Source organism: Oryzias melastigma, linkage group LG13 (assembly GCF_002922805.2).
Source record: "Oryzias melastigma strain HK-1 linkage group LG13, ASM292280v2, whole genome shotgun sequence".
Classification (NCBI taxonomy): domain Eukaryota; kingdom Metazoa; phylum Chordata; class Actinopteri; order Beloniformes; family Adrianichthyidae; genus Oryzias; species Oryzias melastigma.
In genome coordinates, this window is record NC_050524.1 from 9,329,015 (window position 1) to 9,351,074 (window position 22,060).

The 22,060-nt window shown below is 37.1% G+C and overlaps 1 protein-coding gene across 3 annotated transcripts in view; it reads right to left on the reverse strand.

The window, feature by feature from the left end:
* The window catches only part of stard13b (StAR-related lipid transfer (START) domain containing 13b), an 82,117-nt gene that overhangs the window by 24,787 nt on the left and 35,270 nt on the right, over positions 1-22,060 (reverse strand). The window contains exon 1 of one of the 3 annotated variants that reach the window (XM_024277426.2): positions 18,320-19,712. The exons of 1 other annotated variant lie outside the window; for it this stretch is intronic. In XM_024277426.2, the coding sequence (XP_024133194.1) occupies positions 18,320-18,443 (124 nt within the window). In that variant the 5' untranslated portion in view covers positions 18,444-19,712. Of the gene's footprint in view, positions 1-10,063; positions 10,291-18,319; positions 19,713-22,060 lie in introns of those variants that run through there. One more of the 3 variants, XM_024277425.2, reaches the window with a different exon arrangement.

Sequence of the window (22,060 nt, forward strand, 5' to 3'; positions counted from 1 at the left end):
TCAGCACATTTTAGAGTGTGGTATCAAACAGAGGCTCTAAATCAAGCGGAGAGTGACCTTGAACGTCTGGTCGGCTGGAAACATCTCAGACAGCATCCCAGAATCCAACAGAAACCTGTGAGATTTCTGTAAAATACACGATGAAGAAACCTCTACGGTCGGATAAGCTTAAAGCCCTTCCAGATAGCGGGCTGCAGCCATGTTTCCCCGCATGTGAAAGTGCTCCGACAACCATCTTGACGAACTTTATGAGGGATTTGGTGATAAAAAACATCAGCTTTGGCTTCTTCATATTTCTCTCTGTAGCCTTTTTTCCCTCCATCTAGTCCTCAAATATTTCTTCTGGAACTTGAAATGATTATAAATGATGAAGGAGATGATTAATAATGCAGCATTAGGGGTGTGACAATTTTTTTTAACAAGGATTCGATCATAATTTGTGGTTGACGATACGTTTTATACTCTGTACTGGTTTATTTTGAACAATCCAAGTCACTAACCAAACACTATATGGTTCCATGTCTTTGTAAGATTTCCACACATTGGACAGTATTGATGGCAGGCTTTTCATTCCTTTGAATCACTTTTTTATTCATGTGTTTGCGCGTTTGAAGGTATGCATCTGTGTTTGCTGTACGATTGCTCTGAGAAGCCAAAAGTCAAAGTCCTGCAACAATCCTCCCTAGTTAGGGGAACAAGCACAACTCTTCTGGTCATGTGACCGGTGGAACAGTTTAATACGCTGTGAGCAGGAGGGAGTTCTAACACAAAACTAGGGCTGGCACGATTAGTGGACTAATCGTCTATTAAAACAGTCACAGACTAAATTAATAGTCGATTAGTCGTTATTATATGGAATCAGAAAGTGGAGTAAAGTTGAAAGTCATAATGGCATTATGCTAGCTTTTAGGACTATTTTGGCATTTATTAAGGTTATTTTAGGCTAATTTGGAGTTTAGCTAATACCTCAGCAACATGCTAACCGCTTTGGCTAACTTAGGTTTTTTTCAGTTTTTCAGGCTATTTTGGAGTTTAGCTAATATTTCAGCTACATGCTAGCTGTGTTGGCTAACTTAGATTTTTTTCAGTGGTTTAAACCAATTTTGGAGTATAGTTCATATTTCAGCTACATGCTAACTGTTCTGGCTAACTTAGGCTTTTTTCAGTTTTTCAGGCTATTTTGGAGTTTAGCTAATATTTCAGCTACATGCTAAGTGCTTTGGCTAACTTGGGATTTTTCAGCTTTTCAGGCTATTTTGGAGTTTAGCTAATGTTTCAGCTACATGCTAGCTGTGTTGGCTAACTTAGGCTTTTTTCAGTGGTTTAAGCCAGTTTTGGAGTTTAGCTAATATTTAAGCTACATGCTAACTGTTCGGACTAACTTAGGCTTTTTGTGCAGTTTTTAAGGGTATATTGGCATTTAGCTAAAATTCTAGCTGGCTACCTACTTTAATGTTTTTAGCAATCCACTTTAGTGTTTTTAGCTATCAATTTCAGCATCTTCAGCTATCAGCACTAGCATCTTCAGTGGCCATTTTCATCTTAAGGCATTCACGCTACATTATCACACAGATATATTTAGTTAGTTTAAAGCTAATGATGGTAAAAATCCAGTTTGCACGTGACCTAATTAGTCGACTAATTGGAATAAAATAATCTGTGATTATTCGACTATTAAAATAATCGTTTGTGGCAGCACTACACAAAACACTGAAGTGACACACTTATTTTCTTGTAACTAATAATCAACACTTTAGTAGAGTACTTGATACCAAAATGTTTGATGCATTGTAATCGATACTTCAATACCTCAGTATCTATACTATTTTAGACAGATCAATCTGGTTGGATCGTATCTAAATCGATGACATTGATTAATCATTACTCTCTTATACACTCTTAATGCCAAAAGACATGTTCACAACAATCTTTCTTTGTCTTTCTTCTGACAGGAAGAGAGGAGTTTACCATGACTATTGGGGACAGCCTGGTGACACAGTATCAGTGTGGATCTATGAGGGCATCTTGTCTGATTTCTAGCTCCCTGTTTTGTCCAGTAAGACCTCCATGAAAGCGTTCACTCCCCTCCCTCTGTTGTGCCTCTCTCTTCTCCCAGCGAGACTTTAATCTGATCTTTTTCAGTTATCTCTTCAGCTCGCTCCTCATCTCTAATCCTGTCTCCTCACAGCTGGCTTCTGGTTTCCCATGTGCTCACCAAAATAACTCCATTCCTCTGTTTAAATAGCCGGGTTAAGCCTGCAGTTGTGTTTGCATCCCAATTTAAATCTTTTTATGTAAAGCTAAGTAGATAGTCATGAACAGAGTTTTTCCACTCGTTACATTCAGTTGTAATTCCACTGGCCCCTGACAGATTAAAGGCACACTGTAATTTGGTTTTCCAGTGATGCTGTGCATCATGGCTAAAGGGGGAAATACTGAAGTCTGCAGGTTCACCTAAAACCATGGAAGTATATTAATCGAAAAGCTATTAGAAGTTTTCCATACCACGAGCTCAAGTACAAAAGTCTCCATGTTACATGTGGCTTGTGTGCACAGGTTTGTAAAGAGTAAATTATGGGGAACAGTGGGAAAAAAAACATCCGGAAGTCCTCTGAAGTCCTGCACAGCTTCATTAGATCCGTCTTCCTCTCATTTGGAAGGGTTCCCAACGGGGTCTAAAGTGGGGTTCCCTCCTTCTCTGGGATTGGCCTCCGAGGGTACAAGAGAGGGCCGATGTCAGAACAAGAGCCCCTACCGTGAGAAAGTCTTCCCAGGTCCTTTTACAATAAAACCACAGAGTCATCCCTGAAAATGCTGCTCCTAATTAACAACATCAAAGCGAACGGTCACTTTGTCATGAGGCTCACCACACTTAAGGAGAGGGAAGGCTGCTGTTACTGATTTATTTAGAAATTAAGAATTTTTCCATATGCTATCAAGTGTTTTAAAAATATCTTAAATAATTGCTAAAAAGTGTCTAAGTTAGGTGTTTAGCCCAGCATGAGCCAAATATCTGTCATCTGAATCCTGCTAAACTTCACTGACATTTTATTTTGAAACTGGTGTAACATGTAATGCTCGATTCAACCGCAAGATGGCAGCAAAGTACTAAAATATTTGACACAACCCTGAAGGATAAATATAACAAAATACAGTTTGATATGTGGCAGACATGTTGAATTCAATAGTACAGTCATTTTTAGGGAAAGCTATTAAAATGATAAAATATATTAAATAGAGTTTATTGATAGGAAGCATTAAAATAGAGAATAAAGTTAGAAAAATGTAGGAATGTATAATATTTGCTTCAGTCAATACAGCATCAAATTAAGGGACTAATACCCCCTAATGGATGTTCTGTGTATTTGCTCATAGACCAATGAGGCATTTTCCAGTTGGGGTTTCTGATCTGTGAAACGCAGAAGAGAAACTTTCCATTTTGCTGTAGTTAATGTGTGACTTTCCATCTCAGTGACAGCGCAGCTGAGGCATTCCTGAAATCTGCTCTTGGTAAATGATTAGCCGCGCACATGTGGCAGCTGTCAGGCTGTAGGAACAACACCGACTTCCACAAGACAAAGATGAGAGCGGGAACGCCGTGAGTCCAGTCTGACGCACAGAAGTACAAAAATGAAATAGCAGGAAGATGCTTCGACATTTTGCACCAGAGATGTAAACGGTAGAAAAAGAAAAAGATTCCCTCCCTGCTTGTCCAGTGCTAACAACATGGGTTCACATGCCTGGTGAGAAAGTACCATCAAAAGTTTCTGAATCAAACCCAGAATGTTTCTGGCCTTTAAGAGATCCTTGCACTTTAGTATCCTCATGAGCAAGTAAGAGAGACACAAACTATAACAGAAAATGTAATGCAGGATTTAGTGTCAGGGATGAAATGTATGAAAATAATATGGAAACTTTAATACATCCATCCTCCAAATCCACTTAATCCCCTTTAGAATCACGGGGTTGCTGGGGCCTATCCCAGCTACTCTCCAGCAAACGCACGGTACACCCCCAACAGGTCACCAGGCCATTGCAGGGCTTTCAGCTGACATGTTGACCATATTTGCTCTATGTTCGAATATCCGACTGTACATGAGAACTGGACCAAGTGAGTGTGTAATCACTCATAGAAAATGACTTACTTTTAGCTCCAATGAAATTAAGTAAATTTAGTCACAAATTTTTTTTCACAACACATGCTTGAAACAGATGAAGTCCGTGAGCAGTGATTGGTCAGAGTCTGTCTGAGCCAACACCACCAATCAGGAGTGAGCTTGTTGGAAGGCCACACCTCTACTACTTGGACTCAGGAAATTCTGTCAATCAAACGTTTCAAATGTTCAACCTGTTCAACGTTTTGGGTGTTCCCAACTCGTTTTTTGACGTGCTGGCTGTTCTCATTAAATTACAGGTCCCCAACCATTGGGACGCAGAGCAGGTAGGGTTAGCGTACCCTAACCCGATACCAGTTCCATGTCCGTTAACACGCCTGGCATGGGGGCCTGAGATCGTGGACTCCTGATTAGAGTCTGTGGCCCAGTACCAAGCGGCCCTCAGGTTTGCAGCCCGGAGGTTGGGGACCCCTGATCTAATAGGAACAGCCGGTAAATAAAAAAACGACGATCTGGGGACATCCAAAATGTAAAAAAATTACACGTAGGGGCCCGAACCATACATCCATATATGTATGACGAGTTGGAAGTGAGAATGTGTTTGTAACGCAAAGAAGAAGAGGTCATTCAATCCAGTTCCTATATACAGTCAATGCTTAGCATACAACAAAAATCTTAGGTAATTTTCAATGTAGTGCAACGTTGAATAGTTAAAAAAAAAAGGAAAGTACTGGAGTAATCAACAACCTCTCTGGCGTATTTCGCTTTTCTACTCTCCTTGAAGTGCTTTACAGTTACAGACCCATTCACACATTCATAGGCTGATCGCAGCTTCACTGCTGAACACTGGTGCCAACCTGTAACCACCAGAGTCTGTGTGGGGTTCGGTGTCTTGCCCAAGGACACTTCGACGAGTAAGGCGGGAATCGAACAAGCAATCTTGCGATCAGAGGTCAACCACTCTACTTCTACACCACGACCATCCTTTACATTCCTTTACACAATGATAAATAGGTAATCATTAGTCTGCTGCACTCTAGAAACCAGCTCTATGCAGAGTACAACGCTCAATAACCAGTTGTAAACAAACCAAATACATCTCTCTAAGAACAACAAACAATCCAGAATGGTTCTTAATTCAGCCAAACTAACTGGTCATCTAAACCTCATATGAAACTAAGAGGGATAGCGTTTGCATCAACTGTGCCTCACGTTACAGCAGCAAACTGATGATCGTGCAGACTTCAGACGAGTGAAGTTGTGAGAGGCAGAGGGCAGAGTCTACATTCTTTCCTCTGAAGAGCCCTCTAACTGTATGAAACTCTTCAAACACAGAGCAGCACAAAGATCTTTTGGTTGGTCGTTAAAGAATGACACATTTCACTTGGAACAGTTTCTCCTTTTATCAGCCTGAAGTGTTCTTTTAATCTCTTTTCTCTCCATGTGGAGCACGGGCGGAGAACAAAAAAACTAAAAAAGACCTGGACTGGCTTTTCTCTCAAACTTTAGTGATAGGTGATTTCAATATTCAAAACTGGTCAAATGAAACTTTTTGAAGGTTTATCTTTACTTATAACTTCATATGTCATTCAAAAAAATCAGGCAGGTCAAGCCTAAAAAAATATATCTTATAGGTATTTATACTAAACAGTTTGATGGAGCCAAAGAAAATAAAGCACATGTCTTATTTAAGTAAGTTTAACACAATATAAAACATAGAATTTGATATTTGACATTACCTAGTGTTACTGAGTACTCTGGCAATCATCATTTAAAAAATTAAGACAAAATGATCATTAAAGTCCCACTCCAGTCATCTTTTGATCTATTTTAAAAGCTTTCCTAGTGCTCTTTTAATTTGTTTTTAGCCAAAATTAAAAACATAAGAACATAGTTTCTACAGAGCAACTGTAGTGGATAAGAAATTTGCAACGATTCACAATGATTTGAATAAAGAAATACTCAGAAATTTAATTTTAAGTTCTTTATATATATATATATATATATATCCTATATATTATGGGAAACATATTCAAAACACAAATTTTCATCAGATTGAGTTTTAAACGTGTTGTTATGGTAAAATAATTATATATTCTGTCAAAATATTACCAAAACACCATGAACCACATTAGGTATCTGAATGAAAACACAAATGTGAGGTTCCGTTTGGAAAAAGTGAGATTCTCGTTGAAAACTGAGCAGCTTCCAGCCTATAGCTGCATGAAACGTTTCTGGGCTCCCGCCAAAGTTCTGGTGGAGCTTACAGAACTTTTCCATGGCAAACGGGAATGCTTGCACAGTCTAAAAAAAGGGTGTGTGAATCAGTTTACCGGCTGGTTTTCCTTTAAATTCTGGCAAAAGTGCAGGAAAAGTCAAATGTAGCTTATAGGCCTACAGGATGTGAGATGTGTGACTTCAACCAATAACTTTAGTGTTTAAAAGTCAGGTTTTTAGAAGACGGAAAGTAATATTCAGCACTTTGAGATTTTGTTATGCTGTCAGAAGCTGTTTCTTTTTATATATAAATAACCCTTCAACAAAATATTTGACATTATGATACAGCATGCTGCTTCACTAATATTATACTAACGTAAAAAGAAGCTATATTTACTGAAACATCGTGTTTTTATTTGTTTTGTCGTTTTCTTTTTTAACGTTTTGCTCTTTGTGGGTCATGATTTGACAAAAAAAACAGTTCCTTCTTTGTGGCATTATTTTCTTTACTGATACATTCACAAAAAAACCCAACATTTTTACTCCAGTCATTGTAAATGATAAACAGTTTTAGAAATTACAGTTAAACTACATTTTGGATTATTGTGTTCATTGTATTTCAAATCCCATCAAACTTTATTTATAAAGCACTTTTCATATGCTGATGTAGAATTAAAATATATTTCAAAGTTAAAAACTTATATATATATTTAAAAAAAACACACTATGCTGTAAAACCCAACCCCTGCACAAAGTAAAAAATAAAATAAGATATAGTTTTTGGTATACTTTAGGTGCTAAAAATTCAACTGAATTCAGAAAAATCCAATATTTTAAATAAATTCTACATAAATCTGATGCAAATGTAATAAAATAGGAAGACAGTCACTCCCTCATATCAAAAATAACTCTATTTAGTTATTCATACCTTACTTAAAATGTTCAAAGACGCTAGAGATTTTGAACGACCTTGTGTGACCTTGTTCAGAGTGACTAACATGCACATACGTGGGGGTGGGTGGGGAGCTAAACAAATCAGAAAAGTTGACCTAACAAGCGTCCCCGGAATTCAGGATGAGACAATACATGAGCAACTGCCCATCATCGTTTCCCCCACTGACTTTCAACCTACAACGTCAACAGATCCAGCCAACTGGAAGGCAGGAGCCACTGCAACCAGAGGTCAGACGTGTCGCTCGGCAGCCAGACCTCCAAAACACCACGAGAGTTTACGGCTGAGCTTAGGAGATGTGAAAGGAAACATGGGTGACGACGAATAACAGCATGGTTTTGATGATGGAAAAACATTTCACCGCCCGTCTAATGGAAGCAACTAAAACACATTTGAACGTTAATCCTAAGTAAAAGATGAACTCTAATTGGTTTGACGAACTTCTACAGTCTTGAACAGTTAGAGGTTATGCTGCGATTTTAAATCTTAAAGACTCTTTGGTTGGAGAAAAGGTACCTCAATGAAAATAGTGTTTTTGGTGTCTTTAACACGTTCTTGTGCCCTTTTTTACTTTGTAGAGGACATTTTATGAGTATTTCTTTATTTAAATCATCGTGTATTTGAAGCAGACAAATCAAATCAGGAACGGATTGGTGAAGTGTTTTGGTAATCAACCTCATAAGAGAAGAAAATAACAAGGAATCTGGATGAAAACATGATTTAATTTTGAATTATGTTTTAAAACTAAACATTTTGGAATTTTTATTTAAAAACTGCATTTTTTTTATCTTCCTGTTAGTGCCAATAACACTAATGGGCTGTTGTCCCTGGTGTTGGAATGAACATCAGAAAAACAACAAATATTCCAACATCACCTAAATGCAGATTAACTTTCTACACCTAAACAAAAGTAAATGTATTTAAGTGCACGATGCATGGGGAATTAAAAAAAAAGAAAAATTTATAAGGATGATCAATATATCTTATTCTATTTGAGGGGGACAGATTACATAGTTTAACAGGTCGCATTTGGCCCCTGGGTCGTAGTTTGCCCACCTCTGATGTAAACAAACTCAAGTTTATTTATATGGCAGCTAAAATGACCACAGTCAAACAAGTCGCTGTACATTATATTAAAGTTTAAGATGTTAAAAACAACAACTACAAGTTTAAAATAGCTTAAGTTAAGAAAAAAAAGTAAAAACAGTCAAACACAACAGCAGAGCAGAATCCCATGTTGTGTCAAAAGCTATAAAATTGTTTTTGAGAAGTTTAAAAAAAAAAAAAAAAAAAAAAAAAAAGGACAGTTAGGCCCAATCCGAATTCATTCCTTCTCCCTTTCCCTTCATTTAGCCCTCCAAATAGAGAGTTACGAAAAAGCAGTGTCTCATATTTTGGATGTCACTTTAGCTCAATGATGTCAATAATTCATGACAATAATTCATTCAACAATAATTCATTCAATAATTCAATGATGTTCAATAATCGCCGGTCCACTAGCGTTAGCGGGAAGCTTCCAGTGCTTGAGCCTTAAACAGGTCATGCTACAACAAAAAGTCATTGCTTAAATTTACATCAAACATCCCCTACGTGATGAAAAACATTTCTTCTCCCTCGCAGCGGAGAACTTGATATCCCTCCGCTTGGAGGGTGAAATTAATATATATATATATGTCCTGGACACACTTGCACCTCAACTGCCCCTTCAAACAGAGGGGAAGGGAGAAGGGAAGAATTTGGATTGGACTGATCATGCCTGCAGACATTATCAAAGGGATCATGGGAAATGAGTGTAGGCTTACTCCACACCAGCAGTCCCGCCCACAACTACAAGATAAATTCTTAATAAACTCTTGCTCCTCTGCAGAAACTATGTCCTAGAAAACTACACAAATGTTTGATTTTGCCTAAAAACGGCATAATTATAATCAAAAGACCACTGGGAAAACTTTAATAATGGGTTGACAAAACAGCAGGCATTAGATTTCGACTTTCTGAACACCAATACACTACTGGGACTTCCTTACACATCTGTCATACAAAAACATCTTTGAGCATTTTCTACACCACTGCAATTAAAGCTCAGCTTTCGTTTTTTCTCTGCCAATCTTCCCACACTGTTGTCACAGCGTGACTGAAAGGAGACCCTTCTGTTGTGAAACGTAACACTCTTTGAGGTAAGTTTACAGCTTATTGTTCTCCCTGATGTCAGGCATACCCTACCCCCTCCTGACCACATGGGAGTGACTGTGAATCCTCAGGTAAATGCAACCACAAGAGATTCAAGGTCTTTAAAAAAAAATAAAGCAAAATACAAGTTTCTAGTCTCCTAAAAATAAAAGCAGTTGTGTAAAAGAAGTGTAAGAAAGACATGACTTTGTGTCTTTGCTTACACTTCTTACACAACTGATCCTGAAGCTTATCAGCTATTGCTGTATGTTTCAGTCAGTTGACTCATTCACCACAACTTCAACCTTGACAAGCATTATCCCTGAGGTCAAGTTTATCTTTTTATGGTGACAAATGCAAACACAACTGCACACGTTTGCCTGACATTCAGGAGGACTGTCATTTAAATCCCATCTTTAGAAAGAGGAAACGAACCGCCAGCCAGGATAGAGGATAGAGCTTCTTTCTCGGGGTCACAGTCATACTCTGATTCATGCATTCATGTCATGGTTTGGCAGCCAGCTTCCTGGAAGCACGGCCAGCGGGAATATGTTTGAAATGAAGGCTAACATAATGAGAGCGAACCAAAGAGTCAAACCCCTCGTCGTACCTCGAGCAATCCTCTTGAGAAGTTGCTGCCTGGCAATGATCCTGCCCAGTCTGTAGCTGGAGCGTCTGTGCCGGTGATCCATTCTCTGGTAGATATCCTGAGTTTCAGGGGTCATGCTGCCCAGACACTCACTGTCTGTGGACTCGGAGAGCTCCCGAAACATATCTATAATACTCAACCCAAGAGGAAACCCTTGGAGCACACTCACCCACACACAGGCTCACCAACAGAAAACTTCACATACATGCGCAAAAAGCCTGAGTTCAGAGGGAAGGCTGGGCAGAGCCCAGGGGGAGGAGAGCCGGACCATGTGACCGCAGCAGAGCCAATGGGAGGGAAGCAGTGGGAGTGCTGCCCACCTTGTTGAGCTGAATCCAATGCCTGTGTAAAGGCTTGTCAACTTACCCCAGCTCTGGAGGGAAATATAAATACCACTGGAATGCCTATGAACTGAGTAAGGGGTGCAGCAGTGGATGATGTGGGGAGTGGGAGGGCTTTCCACGCTGCGGCTTTCAGACTCACCCTGTTCTAAGAACAACCATCCTGCTGTTGCCGCCGACACAGGTGCCACATTTACAGGGCGTGAGTGAGTTTTTGCCACTTGAGAGACATTCGTAGTGTAGAAACAAGGAGGGGTTAAGTTGTTTTTCTTGGTTGGAGAATGCTAATTTGTGCCACCCCAACCCCCACATCGGGGGTTTCACTTCCACTTCAACTCAACAAATTTAGTTTCTTTCGTTTCAGTCAGATTATAGTCTAAATATACAAGCGTTTGAGGTTCTTTTACTGTAAGATAAAGATAAACAAACAAAAAAATGGTCACGTATACTGGTATGATGTTGAAGACTCACTTAGATCAACTTTTGAGCTACTATAATAGCATTTTTAGCCAAAAAAAAAGAAAAAAACCTTTGTTGTTTTCTAGGACATAGTTTCTGTAGAGCGGCAGGAGTTCATCAAAAACTCTCCTCTGAGTTGTAAGTGGAATCGTTGGCAACCCCGCCCCCTCTTCCCCTCTCCATTATTGACAGCTCTCCCTTAACACACTCTCCCGCTAGCTTACAACCATTGACTGTATAATCACAGGACATATCAACCCCTCCCCCCTTGTGTTCCAAATAGGAAGTCCCTGCTGGTTCCAAGAAGGTCAAAATCCCCTATCATCTTCTCTCTAATCCTAATTTTTTAAAGATATTTTTTTCTTTATCACCATTTATTCAAGTTAAAAACTGACCAATTAGATGCCTCAGTAAAAGCATGTTGTGCCCGATGGCTCCGCCTCAAATGTTTGATTGTCAGAGGCTCCCGAGCTGCTTTCAGTGGAAGGGGTGTGGCCTTTGAACAAACTCACTCATGATTGGCGACAGTAGTTCCTCTAAATACGTGACTCAGACCGACTCGGACCAATCACTGTTGACGGGATTCAAAATGGCGGCAGACAATCAGGAAGAGACGGTTTTGACGTGATTTCATGAGGGCTGGAGGTAAGGCATTCTCTATGGGTGACGTCAACACCTTGCTTTGCCCAGTGAAATTAAATCTGTCTATGCTCACAACCTCAACCTATCATTACCGGTCCAACAAAAATTTCGAGCAATATCCGAGCTATCTATCCGTATAGTTTTGAGCCAGATGCCAGTTAAGACAAGGAAAACAAAGAAGTACATGAATCTAGTTGATTACAAGTGGGTACATCGGAATGAAGTGGAGCAGGAATAAAGTAATACTCAGAAATTCACTTTAAGATTAGTTTGTTCTTATAAGTCCCCCATTATTATAAAAAAACATAAAAACATGTTAAAAACACCTAAAACACCATTTTTATCTGACTGGGTCTTTAAAACACACCCTTTGACCTGGATAGCCTACTTCTATTGAAATAAACTCAGTCATCATATTTATCAGACTAACATTCATACTTTTCTACCTTTTTCTAAAAAATTCATACTAATCCTATTTTTTTCATAATTTTTTTTTTCTCTAGTGCAAGTAATTCAAGTCATAAACGTGACACCACCTTCGATAAGCTGTTTTGGCTTATTTAGACATTTCGCCAGTTTTTTTAGGCTAATTTAGAGTTAAGCAAATATTTTAGCATTATGCTAACTGTTTTGGCTAATTTAGATATTTCCCCAGTTTTCTTAAGGCTAATTAAGAGTTTAGCAAGTATTTTAGCATTATGCTAGCTGTTTTGGCTAATTTAGATATTTTTCAAGTTTTTTCTGGCTAATTTGGAGTTTAGCTAATATTTTAGTATTATGCAAGCTGCTTTGGCAAATTAAGACATGCTTCCAGTTTTTTTAGGCTAATTTGCAGTTTAGCTAAAATCTTGGCATTATGTTAGCTGTTTTGGCTAATTTAGATATATTTTTCCAGTGTTTTAGGCTAATTTGGAGTTTAGCAAATACTTTAACAATATGGTAGCTGCTTTGGCAAAAAGCATTTTTAGGTAGCTGTCAGTTTCGTCAGTTTTAGCTATCAGATCTAGCATCTTCAGCAGCCACATTCAGCTTATAGCATTCACACTAGCATTTTTGCAGGTAATGCCATATAACTAGTTTGAAAAGTAATGACCAATTTCTTGAGATTAAAACTCAAAATTCTCTAATACATTTAAGAGTATTAAAACACCTAAAGAAGGCTTTTAAAAAGTAGATAGAATAGATAGATAATAAAAGGAGTTAAACTCATTACATTTTCTAATACAGCATCTGCATACACCTTCCGTATTCGTAAATGAGGATGGATTAAACAAAAATCTCTTCACACCTAAAACCAAAGTCTGCCTCCACCCACCAGCAGACCCACCCAATCCCCATCCTTGCTATTCTCCAGGTTACCGTTTTAGCCTTAGCATACAGGATTCCCTGTTTGGCGTACGCATGGCGCCATGCACGTGAATAGAGCACCAACGGGCAAGAGACCAAGTTAAACACAACTCCTGTCTGTTCCTCTTTCCCTGGCTGGCAAAATCCACCCCAGCTTAAGCTCACAAAGGCTACAATTCAGCAACACACTTCGGAGCCGGATGCACATTTTCATAAACTTCTGCTGGGTTTAATGGTTCTGCCCACGCCCTCCGATAGAGCTATTTTAATACCCGCCTGTTGCTTTTTTTAAGGCATTAGGTGATGGTACAACTGTTCAGGTGATTTCATCAGGTGGTGACTCACACCTGTAGTCAGTAAAACTGTGAAAGGATTGCTTGAGGATGTAAAAATAAGTGTTTTTTTAGGAAGAGTGTGTGAATAAGTCTGTGTGTTCTGCATCTTTTTCCCCGTCTAGACAGTTTCCAATCACTCGTATCGCATTACTGGATCAATCTTGCCAAACTGGATTAAAAGTGTCAGAAACATCAGACCAGTCGAAGATGCCCCAGTGCTGCATGACACCGTCCTCAGAGGAAACGCTGCGACTTCAGCCCTCATCAAACACGTTACAACACGCCTCTGTCTGGCTTTCAGAGCTCAACTACTACACAGTCCCGCGACAGGAATCCAGACTCACATTACAGACACACAAACAAACACGAGATCCTGTGAGGGGCTGCCAGGGCTGACACAGTGGATTTTACTGTTCATCATAATGAGGCAGTAAAAAAAAAAATCCAAAAATGTTTTTCCAGTTCCTTAAACTAAAGACTTCATTTCCGGCTTATATATATATAGTTGTACTTTTTTTTTTTTTTTTATTACACTTAAGTTGCTAAGCAGCTCCAGGCTTCATTACTTTCTACTCTAGCACTAAAGATTTTCCAGGTGTGATTACAGAGCGGAAACCTCAGTTACAGCGCGCAGACGCTTTGATTCAGCAGCGATCTGCACTGGACAGTGCTGCTGCTTTGACTACACACACGCTCCCTGTGCTTAAAGCTTAAGCGTAGCGCCAGTGTGACAGAATATTTTCAACACATGAGCCATGAAATATTCATGTCCTGAGCTCAGAGCTGACTTTAGATCTAATTTGCAGCTCCAGCTCAGCTGGATGAGGAACTTCCTGATCTACATAATAACTATGCAAAAAAGGTAAAAAAGTGAGTGGAAATCACAGACTTTGCTGGTTTATTGACTTATATATTGTAAATAAATGTGGAGAAAATATTCACTTTGATGCCTAATAATTCTGTTCTTGACATGACTTTGTATGGATGTAAATCTGTGTTAATTTTTATGCATTATTCTTGCTTTAATTGCTTGAAATAAACAATTTCTAATCTAATCTGAGTTGACTGTCACAATATGAGATTATTTTTTTTCATTTCCAATGAAAATAATGTTTTTTTTATGTTTAGCATGTTCTTACAGCATTTTTCTCATGATGGAAGATATATATAAAGAAAATTAGGATATAAACTTGATTTCTGAGTATCTTTTATTTCAAATCATTGTGAATCAGGAGCAGAAAGAGCTTGTAACTGTGGCATAGGTGCTGCAGTCGTCGGGCTAGAACGGGGGAGGGCAAACTATGACCCGGGGGTCACATAAACTATCTAATCTGGCCTCCCAAACTGGAATAAATTAAGCCAATAATACTAAATATTGTTTTATTCTACCTGTAATTCTGGTGTCTCCCCCATAGATGATGCGTTGGTGCAGAAATTGGTAGAGTTGTTTCTCTAATGTTCAGGTGTGTTTTTTTACAAGTCAGACAGTCGTTTTTCCAATTATTCCAACACCACATGAACGCAACAGTTTTACGTTTTCCTTGTGGGACATCAATCCATTGGTGAAATCAACACTAAAGTGAAAACTAAAGCCACAGCCACTCCAAAATGTTCAGTTTTTGTGTATACTATATATATATATATATATATATATATATATATATACATATCTGTGCAGTTCCTCTGTCAAACTCTAGAACCCTATGTGCCCCATAAGTCAAAATCTTTGCCTAACCTTGAGTTAGAAGCTCCTTGCTCCATTCCGATGGATCCACATGTAGACGTTTTCCTCGTCCAAACTGGGATCTGGCTCAAAATTGTACGACTGGAAGCTGCTCGGAATTTTTGTTGCACCGCTAATGTTAGGTTGGGGTTGTGAGGGGGCAAGCTAGCGGGAGAGAGTGTAAACAAAGGGATGATGGGAAATCTCTAATGAAATACTGCCGCTCTGTAGAAACTATGTCCTAGAGAATAACAAAAGGTTTTTTGATTTAGGCTAAAAACGACATAATCATAATTAAGAACCTCTGGGAATGCTTTTAATCAAATAGATCAAAAGAAGGCTTAGAGTTTGACTTTAACCCAATATGACTAGATGCTACATGACTTTTATTTGAGTTGTCAATACTTCTTAGGCAGGTGACGGTATCAACATTTAAAAAAACAAGTAATCTAATAAACAGATCGGTAACTGGAATTTTCAATTCACGTTTTCAGTCTTGCACACAAGCAAACAAGAACATATTACAAAAGACTATTCAACTTTTTAGTAAGAAATATCTCTATTCAAGTGTGGAGTCAAAAATCAGACCCATTAAAGAAAAAGTCCCAAGTAATCCAGATATTTGTTCAAACTGAACTGAGATCTTTTCTGTAATGAGATCTTTTTTGGTGAAAACCACAGAAAACCATGAAGCTTCTGGACAATGAAATCAGTAATAAGTTCAAATGCTCAAAAAAATGATCTGAGCCAAAACACAAAAGTTACAACCATTGTTTTTACTCAATCTGGATGTTTTCACTGTATTTTATTGTTTTAAGAATTTGAATAGATCTGACAAAAAAAATGGAAACATTTGTTGATTAATGTGACAGTGAAGTAATGTTTAAATGAGAAATCAAACTGTACAAAAAACATATATAGTATAAAACACTGGAATACACTGATACTGTTACTGTATAAATGTCATGTTCTCAGTTTAAAAGTTTATGGGTAAAGAAAAGTTAAATATATATATATATGTTTCAAAAATATAATCTAAATAGTAATCTGAAAGTATCATTTTGTATTTTTCTGTTAGGGTTCTCATTCAGGTAGAGAATTCTAGGACATTGTCAAATTTTTTTCTTCTTTTTCTTTTTCACATTCTGGTCGTCCAGATGAGTTCAAATCAAACTTTATGGATTCAGCAAACTCTGTCAATGGAGATAAATCATGGAAGCATCAGAAAAAGTGTTTAGCAAGTAGCAAAGTAGCAAACAACAACAACAAAAATAATCTGAATATTCCATTAAATCTAATCCAAATAGGATTTACTCTTGTGAAACTTATTAAACAAGTGTCATAAAGTGCTAGATATTTCAATATTTCCGTATTACTTTGCATAAAAAAGTAGTCAGTAAACAATTCTGCTGCAATTTACATCCACTAAAGAAAAAAACATTAAGTATCTATTTTAGTGAAGATGTAAGATTGGAGTCGGTGCTTTAAGATAAAACATAAAAAAGAAAACAAATGAAGTGAGACAGCTGGTCTTTTACGGCGCTCAGCTGTATGTATGAGTCACTGTCGGCTATACGACACAGATTTTCTCTAATGACCGAGACATCAGCTGTCAGAGGACTAAACCTGAATTCAGTTTTAGATTCATCAATGTTTACAACCTCCTGTCTTCACAATCACAGTCCGCATGCTAAGAGAGGCTCTATAAATATAAAAAACATAACACTGGTTCACATAAAAGCCAAGAGAAGGCGGAATTGTTCCATCAAGCGATAAATAAACCTGATGAATGTGTTTACAGTGAGTAAACGAGTTTGAGAAGGGAAAGAATGCACTATGAATGTGTCAAATATCCATCACAGCTGCTTCATCGGTGACAAACCCAAACAGCTCTGTCTGTAAGGATTTAACCCGAAACACTGAAGGATTGTGGGAAAACTGAACAAAGAGAAGCACGTTCTGATGAAGCATCTGGTTTCAGTTCGGGGAGACTTAATCCGGTCTGATTAAGGATGGGCCGTTTCAGAACCCGTCTACTTTTATCAGAATCTTGGTTTTGCTGCCTCTAGTGGTAAATTAGGGCAACTGCCCAACCACTCTGATGAAAATTGTGTTTTTAACATTTTTCTAATGATAGAGGATTTTTTTTTATTATTATTCAAATCATTGTGAATCAGGAGTAGACAAAAAAAATTGCTTTTGGATAAAAGCTCTGTAGAAACTATGTCTAAAAAAACATTTTCTTTTTTTTTTTGCCTTAAAAAAAGCATTATCTTAATTAAAACCACTAGGAATACTTTCACAATATATATATTTTTAAAGTCATGTACTACACATTGTACAGTAAAATCAACCATTTTCAGAGAAACTATTTTTTTTATGAGTAATAAATCTTTTTTTCAACTTTTTGGGAGATTTGTGCATTTAGATTCTTAGCAATTGAAAAATACAAGAGCAAATTTATTTACAGGCAAGTAGTGCTGGATGATATGGGAAAAAAATGTATATCACGAAATAAGTTATTTTATTTCACAATAACGATATATATCACGATATACCAAAGAAATGTATATTTTCAGTTACTCTCTAAAAAAATTGAAAAAAAAGGTAAAAAAGTAAGTAAATTTTTCAAGTAGCATGTAACTGAATTAAATGAGAAACATTTTTTTAAAGTGCACAACAGTTTCAAGTTTCTTCATAGGAAAATTCATTTTTGCAATAAAAATAAACAAATAAAAACAATAGAAGAGCCATATATGTATATCGTTGATATATATTGTCATATCACCAGCACTAGATACAAGTATAAAGTGAAAACAACCTTAAAAAAAGACAAAAAGATAATAATATTTAATGTTATAATAGCATTATTCTTATATAGTAGTTGTGAAAGAGTAAAAACGTGTGACAACACCTAAATATTGAAGAAATGTATTTTTAAAAAACATATTATAACCAGATTTGAAAAAAATTGAAGTGTTTTCTGTCAGGTAAAGCTGGTCACGTGATCATACTCCAACAATCAATACTCAAAAAGTAACTCAATTGCACCCCCTTGTGGTCGACCTTAGTATAGACGCACTATAAGTAAATTAATTAAATAAAATGGAATATATATTTAATATTTGCCAGAGCCATAATCACTTGAAAGTTGCACCCATATTTCTTTATTAATATCACAAGCTGTAAATTATATAAAAAAAATAACAAACTTATATTATTATAACTATTTTTGATAGCTTCCTCTCAATGGAGAAATTAACTAAAATTATACATGTTTTTTTTTTTCTCCACTTAAAATAACAATATCAGACGGAGCCTCAATAAAGACTATCATGAGGTTTAGGTGTGAATGTCTGCATCTACTGACCTGCCAGTCTGCGCTCTTTGACATTCTTCCAGAGTAAATCCCAGGCTTTGGACGTGGAGCTCCGCAGCTGCTCGCTCAGAGACCTGCGCAGACTCAGCCGCGCTGCTTTCCTCTCAGAAGTCATCTCAGATCATAACAACCACCATAATAACTCTCGCCCTCACACAAACCCGCGAACGCTCCCGACACTAACGAGTCCTCTGCCGGTCTTCTTCCAACAAGTTCTTCTTCCAGAGCCCGGCAGCTCCACGCTGCTGTCTGCCCGCTGTCTGGAGCTTCATCACATGGAGGAAGAGGAGAATCAATAAACTCCCGAAAAAGAACCGGAGATGAGTCAAACTGGTGAAAAGTGACAGCAAAGCACGAAGACGGGCTTTTGCACTTCCCACCAGATGTGTGCGCGTGTTTACATGTGCGCGTGTGAGCGGATTCACGAGCCGACAGCGAAACAGCCGTGGTGCGTTCAAGTGCAGTAGGGAAAAGGAGCGCTAAACTCAGCACCGAGGAAGAAAGGTCAAAACTAGAGGTGTGTATATTCTTTGTAATAATAATAATAATAATAATAATAATAATAATAAACCATTTAGATGGAAAACAACAGTAAGACTGAACATATTAATTCAATATTGCCTTAGTAGTATTTTAAATTGATACAAGTATTGCAATATTTCACTGAATAACTTGAATTTTCTATCAAATAAACAATGTAAACAGTAAAAAAATACAAATAAAAAACTTTAGAATAAAAAATATCATTATGTAAAAATTTCTTTAAAAATGCAGTTATACATCCAAATGTCATATGAATTTACAGGCAAATTAAAGGGATCTCAAAGAAAATTGAGAATTTTGTTGTCACAACAAGTTTACAAAAAAATGATATAATCAGCCATGTGGTCCTTGTTAATATGAGACATGTATGAGACATGTATTTCTTCGTTTGAACTTGGGATGGGTATCTAACCAAAATCTTTGCTACGTTGCTGTCAGTATCATATAAAAATGGAGATTGCCGTGCTTTGTAGTGGGCTTAGATTAAAAATAAGTGAAGTAATGCAGCTGCAGCTTAAGAATAGTGAAAAATTGTTCCGGTACAGTCTTGGGATATATCACGATATGTATTGGATCGTGAGACGCGTATCGCGATATGTTTGATATCGCCAGACTTACCAACACAGCCCTAAAAAATAGCCTTAAAATTGCAAAACACCCAAAATACACAAAATAATTTTTTTTTAAAAAAAGTAGCTTAATAAAGGTAAAAGCCTAAGAATATCAACAACTCAAAACAAAAGTGAAGTCTTTGTGGCTTCAAGTATTTACAAAAATTTTACTTATTTGGACTAATTGGTGTAACGATTCATCAATTTAATAGATGAAATGATTTATAGTCCTTGGATCCAACCAGATCAATCTGTCTGAGGCAAGTTGTTAATCGAATTAACTTATACAATTATAAAATTGTTTAAAAATTGAAATAAATCTGTTATATCAATCTTGGAAAATATCATTTGGTTTGAGGTACGGTAGGTTTACTTGAAAAACTTAACTTAAAAAAAAAAAAAAGTACCAAGACATTTCTTTACCTCAGTGATGATGATTTTTTTTCTCCAACGCTACCATGACAACCCCTAAAAGAGCAGCTTCAATCATTTTTTCTGAAGAATTGGTATAAAATTTCCTCCTCAAGGAAGGAAACAACATAATTAAAAAGGAATTTCGCCTCTCAAGCACCTGAGAGTTATGATGTTATATCAGTCTAAATCAGCTGGAATTGCTGTTATAACAGTAATACATTCAGCTTTTACAAAAACAGCACATTTTCAGTCGATCAAATCTCCTAACACGGCAATTTTAATCTTAAAATACGTTTGTAGCTATCAGTTTGTTGCCTAAGCAGAATAAAAGGCTTACACATCACTGGATCAGCCTTGTTGAAGCAAGACTGTTGTTTATTCTGCACAGAATTGACAGTGATAGAGGAAGGGTTTTTGACACTATCGGACTGTGAAAATATATCCAGTGTTTTTGGGTCAAACAAGGACAGACGAGGACTGGAATGTTGCTTTTAGTTCAGTGGCACTTGTTCAGACCAGACCTCAGGCTGAAATGCAGCGCCGGGTGTCCACAAACACACAGAAATGTCCAGAAAACATCTTTCACTCAATTCTGTGACTTCTCAGAAAGGGTCAGGAGGGTGAGACTATTCAGGAGGGGATTCACATGCAAGACATAAACAAAAAGTTATTTCAATTTGCAAAAAATGCTTAATTATGTTTTCCTCGGAAAAAAATAAAATAAATAAAAAATCATTTTTTCCGTGCTGTGAATCCTTACAGTCTCACTCCAATTCTCTTTTGATGGAGTGTTCCAAAAATAGAAAAGAACTTTATCGAACCCACAGAGGGGAAATTTCCCTATTACCATAGCTCTATTAAAAACAGCAGAGAGATAAGTAATAACACAAAAAATGTAAATGGTGATTTTGTCATTTTTAGCCGAAATTAAAAAAAACTGTAGTTTTCTGTGACAGTTTTTGCAGAGCTGTTCATTAGATATTTGTCTCAGAGACAGGTGGCACAGAGTGAGCCCATCCGCCATTCCCGTTATCCTATTAACATTCTCTCCCACTAGCTTACAGCCTCTAACAACCCTAATTTTCCCTAATAATGGAGCTGTACATTCGTACAGTTCTGAGCCAGATCCCAACTCGGACGAGGATCTAGTCGTCTGCAAGTCAGAACAAAGCAAATAAGCTCTTTTTTTCAAACATTTTTTGTGTGTCTGCTCCTGATTCACAACGATTTAAATAAAGAAATATTCAGGAAAGAAATTTTAAGCTACATTTTCTTTCTATATGTCCTCAATTGGGAGAAAAAGGCTACAAGAACATGTTATAAAGACCAAAAACACCACTACTTTTGCTTTTGGCTACTTGTTTTCAAGCACATTTTATTTTAAATACGAAAAGATCTCAAACAATGAAATAAGTAAATATTCAATGAATTAAAAAAATAGATTTATGGCATTACCTGCAAAAAGGCTAGTGTGAATGCTGTAAGCTAAATGTGGCCGCTGAAGATGTGAGTTTCAGCTTTTTCAACTGAAACTGCTGAAACTGTTTGCTAGCTAAAATGCTGAAGCCCAAAGCTAGCTAAAATACTAGCTAAATGCCAAATCAGCAAAAAAGAGAAAAAAAAAACACTGGAAAAATGACTAATTTTGCCAAAACAGATAGCATATTCTTAAATTATTACTATTAAATTAGTCAAAACTGCTAGCGAAATGCTAAAATATTAGTTAAACTCCAAGTTATCCTACAGATCCCCGTAATACTGTTTCCTCACAGCAGAGCCAAGTTTTTTTTTTAATTCTATAAGTATTTATTTTTTGTGGGGTCATATCTGTGCGTGTTAATGGAGGAATGGGGAGTGTAGAAGGTGGATTGGGTTTCTCTTTTATTGATTGATTTATTTATGTGCTTGTTTCTCTTTTTAATTGTAAAGCGCTTTGAGCTGCGCAAGTATGAGGTGCTCTTTTATAAATAAAGTTTGATTAATTGATAATTTATCCTAAAAAGCTGGAAAATGTACTTTATAGGCAAAATGCTAAAATGTTATCTAAACTCCAAAGTATTGGGGTGAGAATTTATAAGATTTTTTCTTCTTCTCACTCCCGTTCAGACTTTTGTTGTTTCTTTGATTTTCTTATTTGTTGCTCTACATACTTTTTTCAAATGTC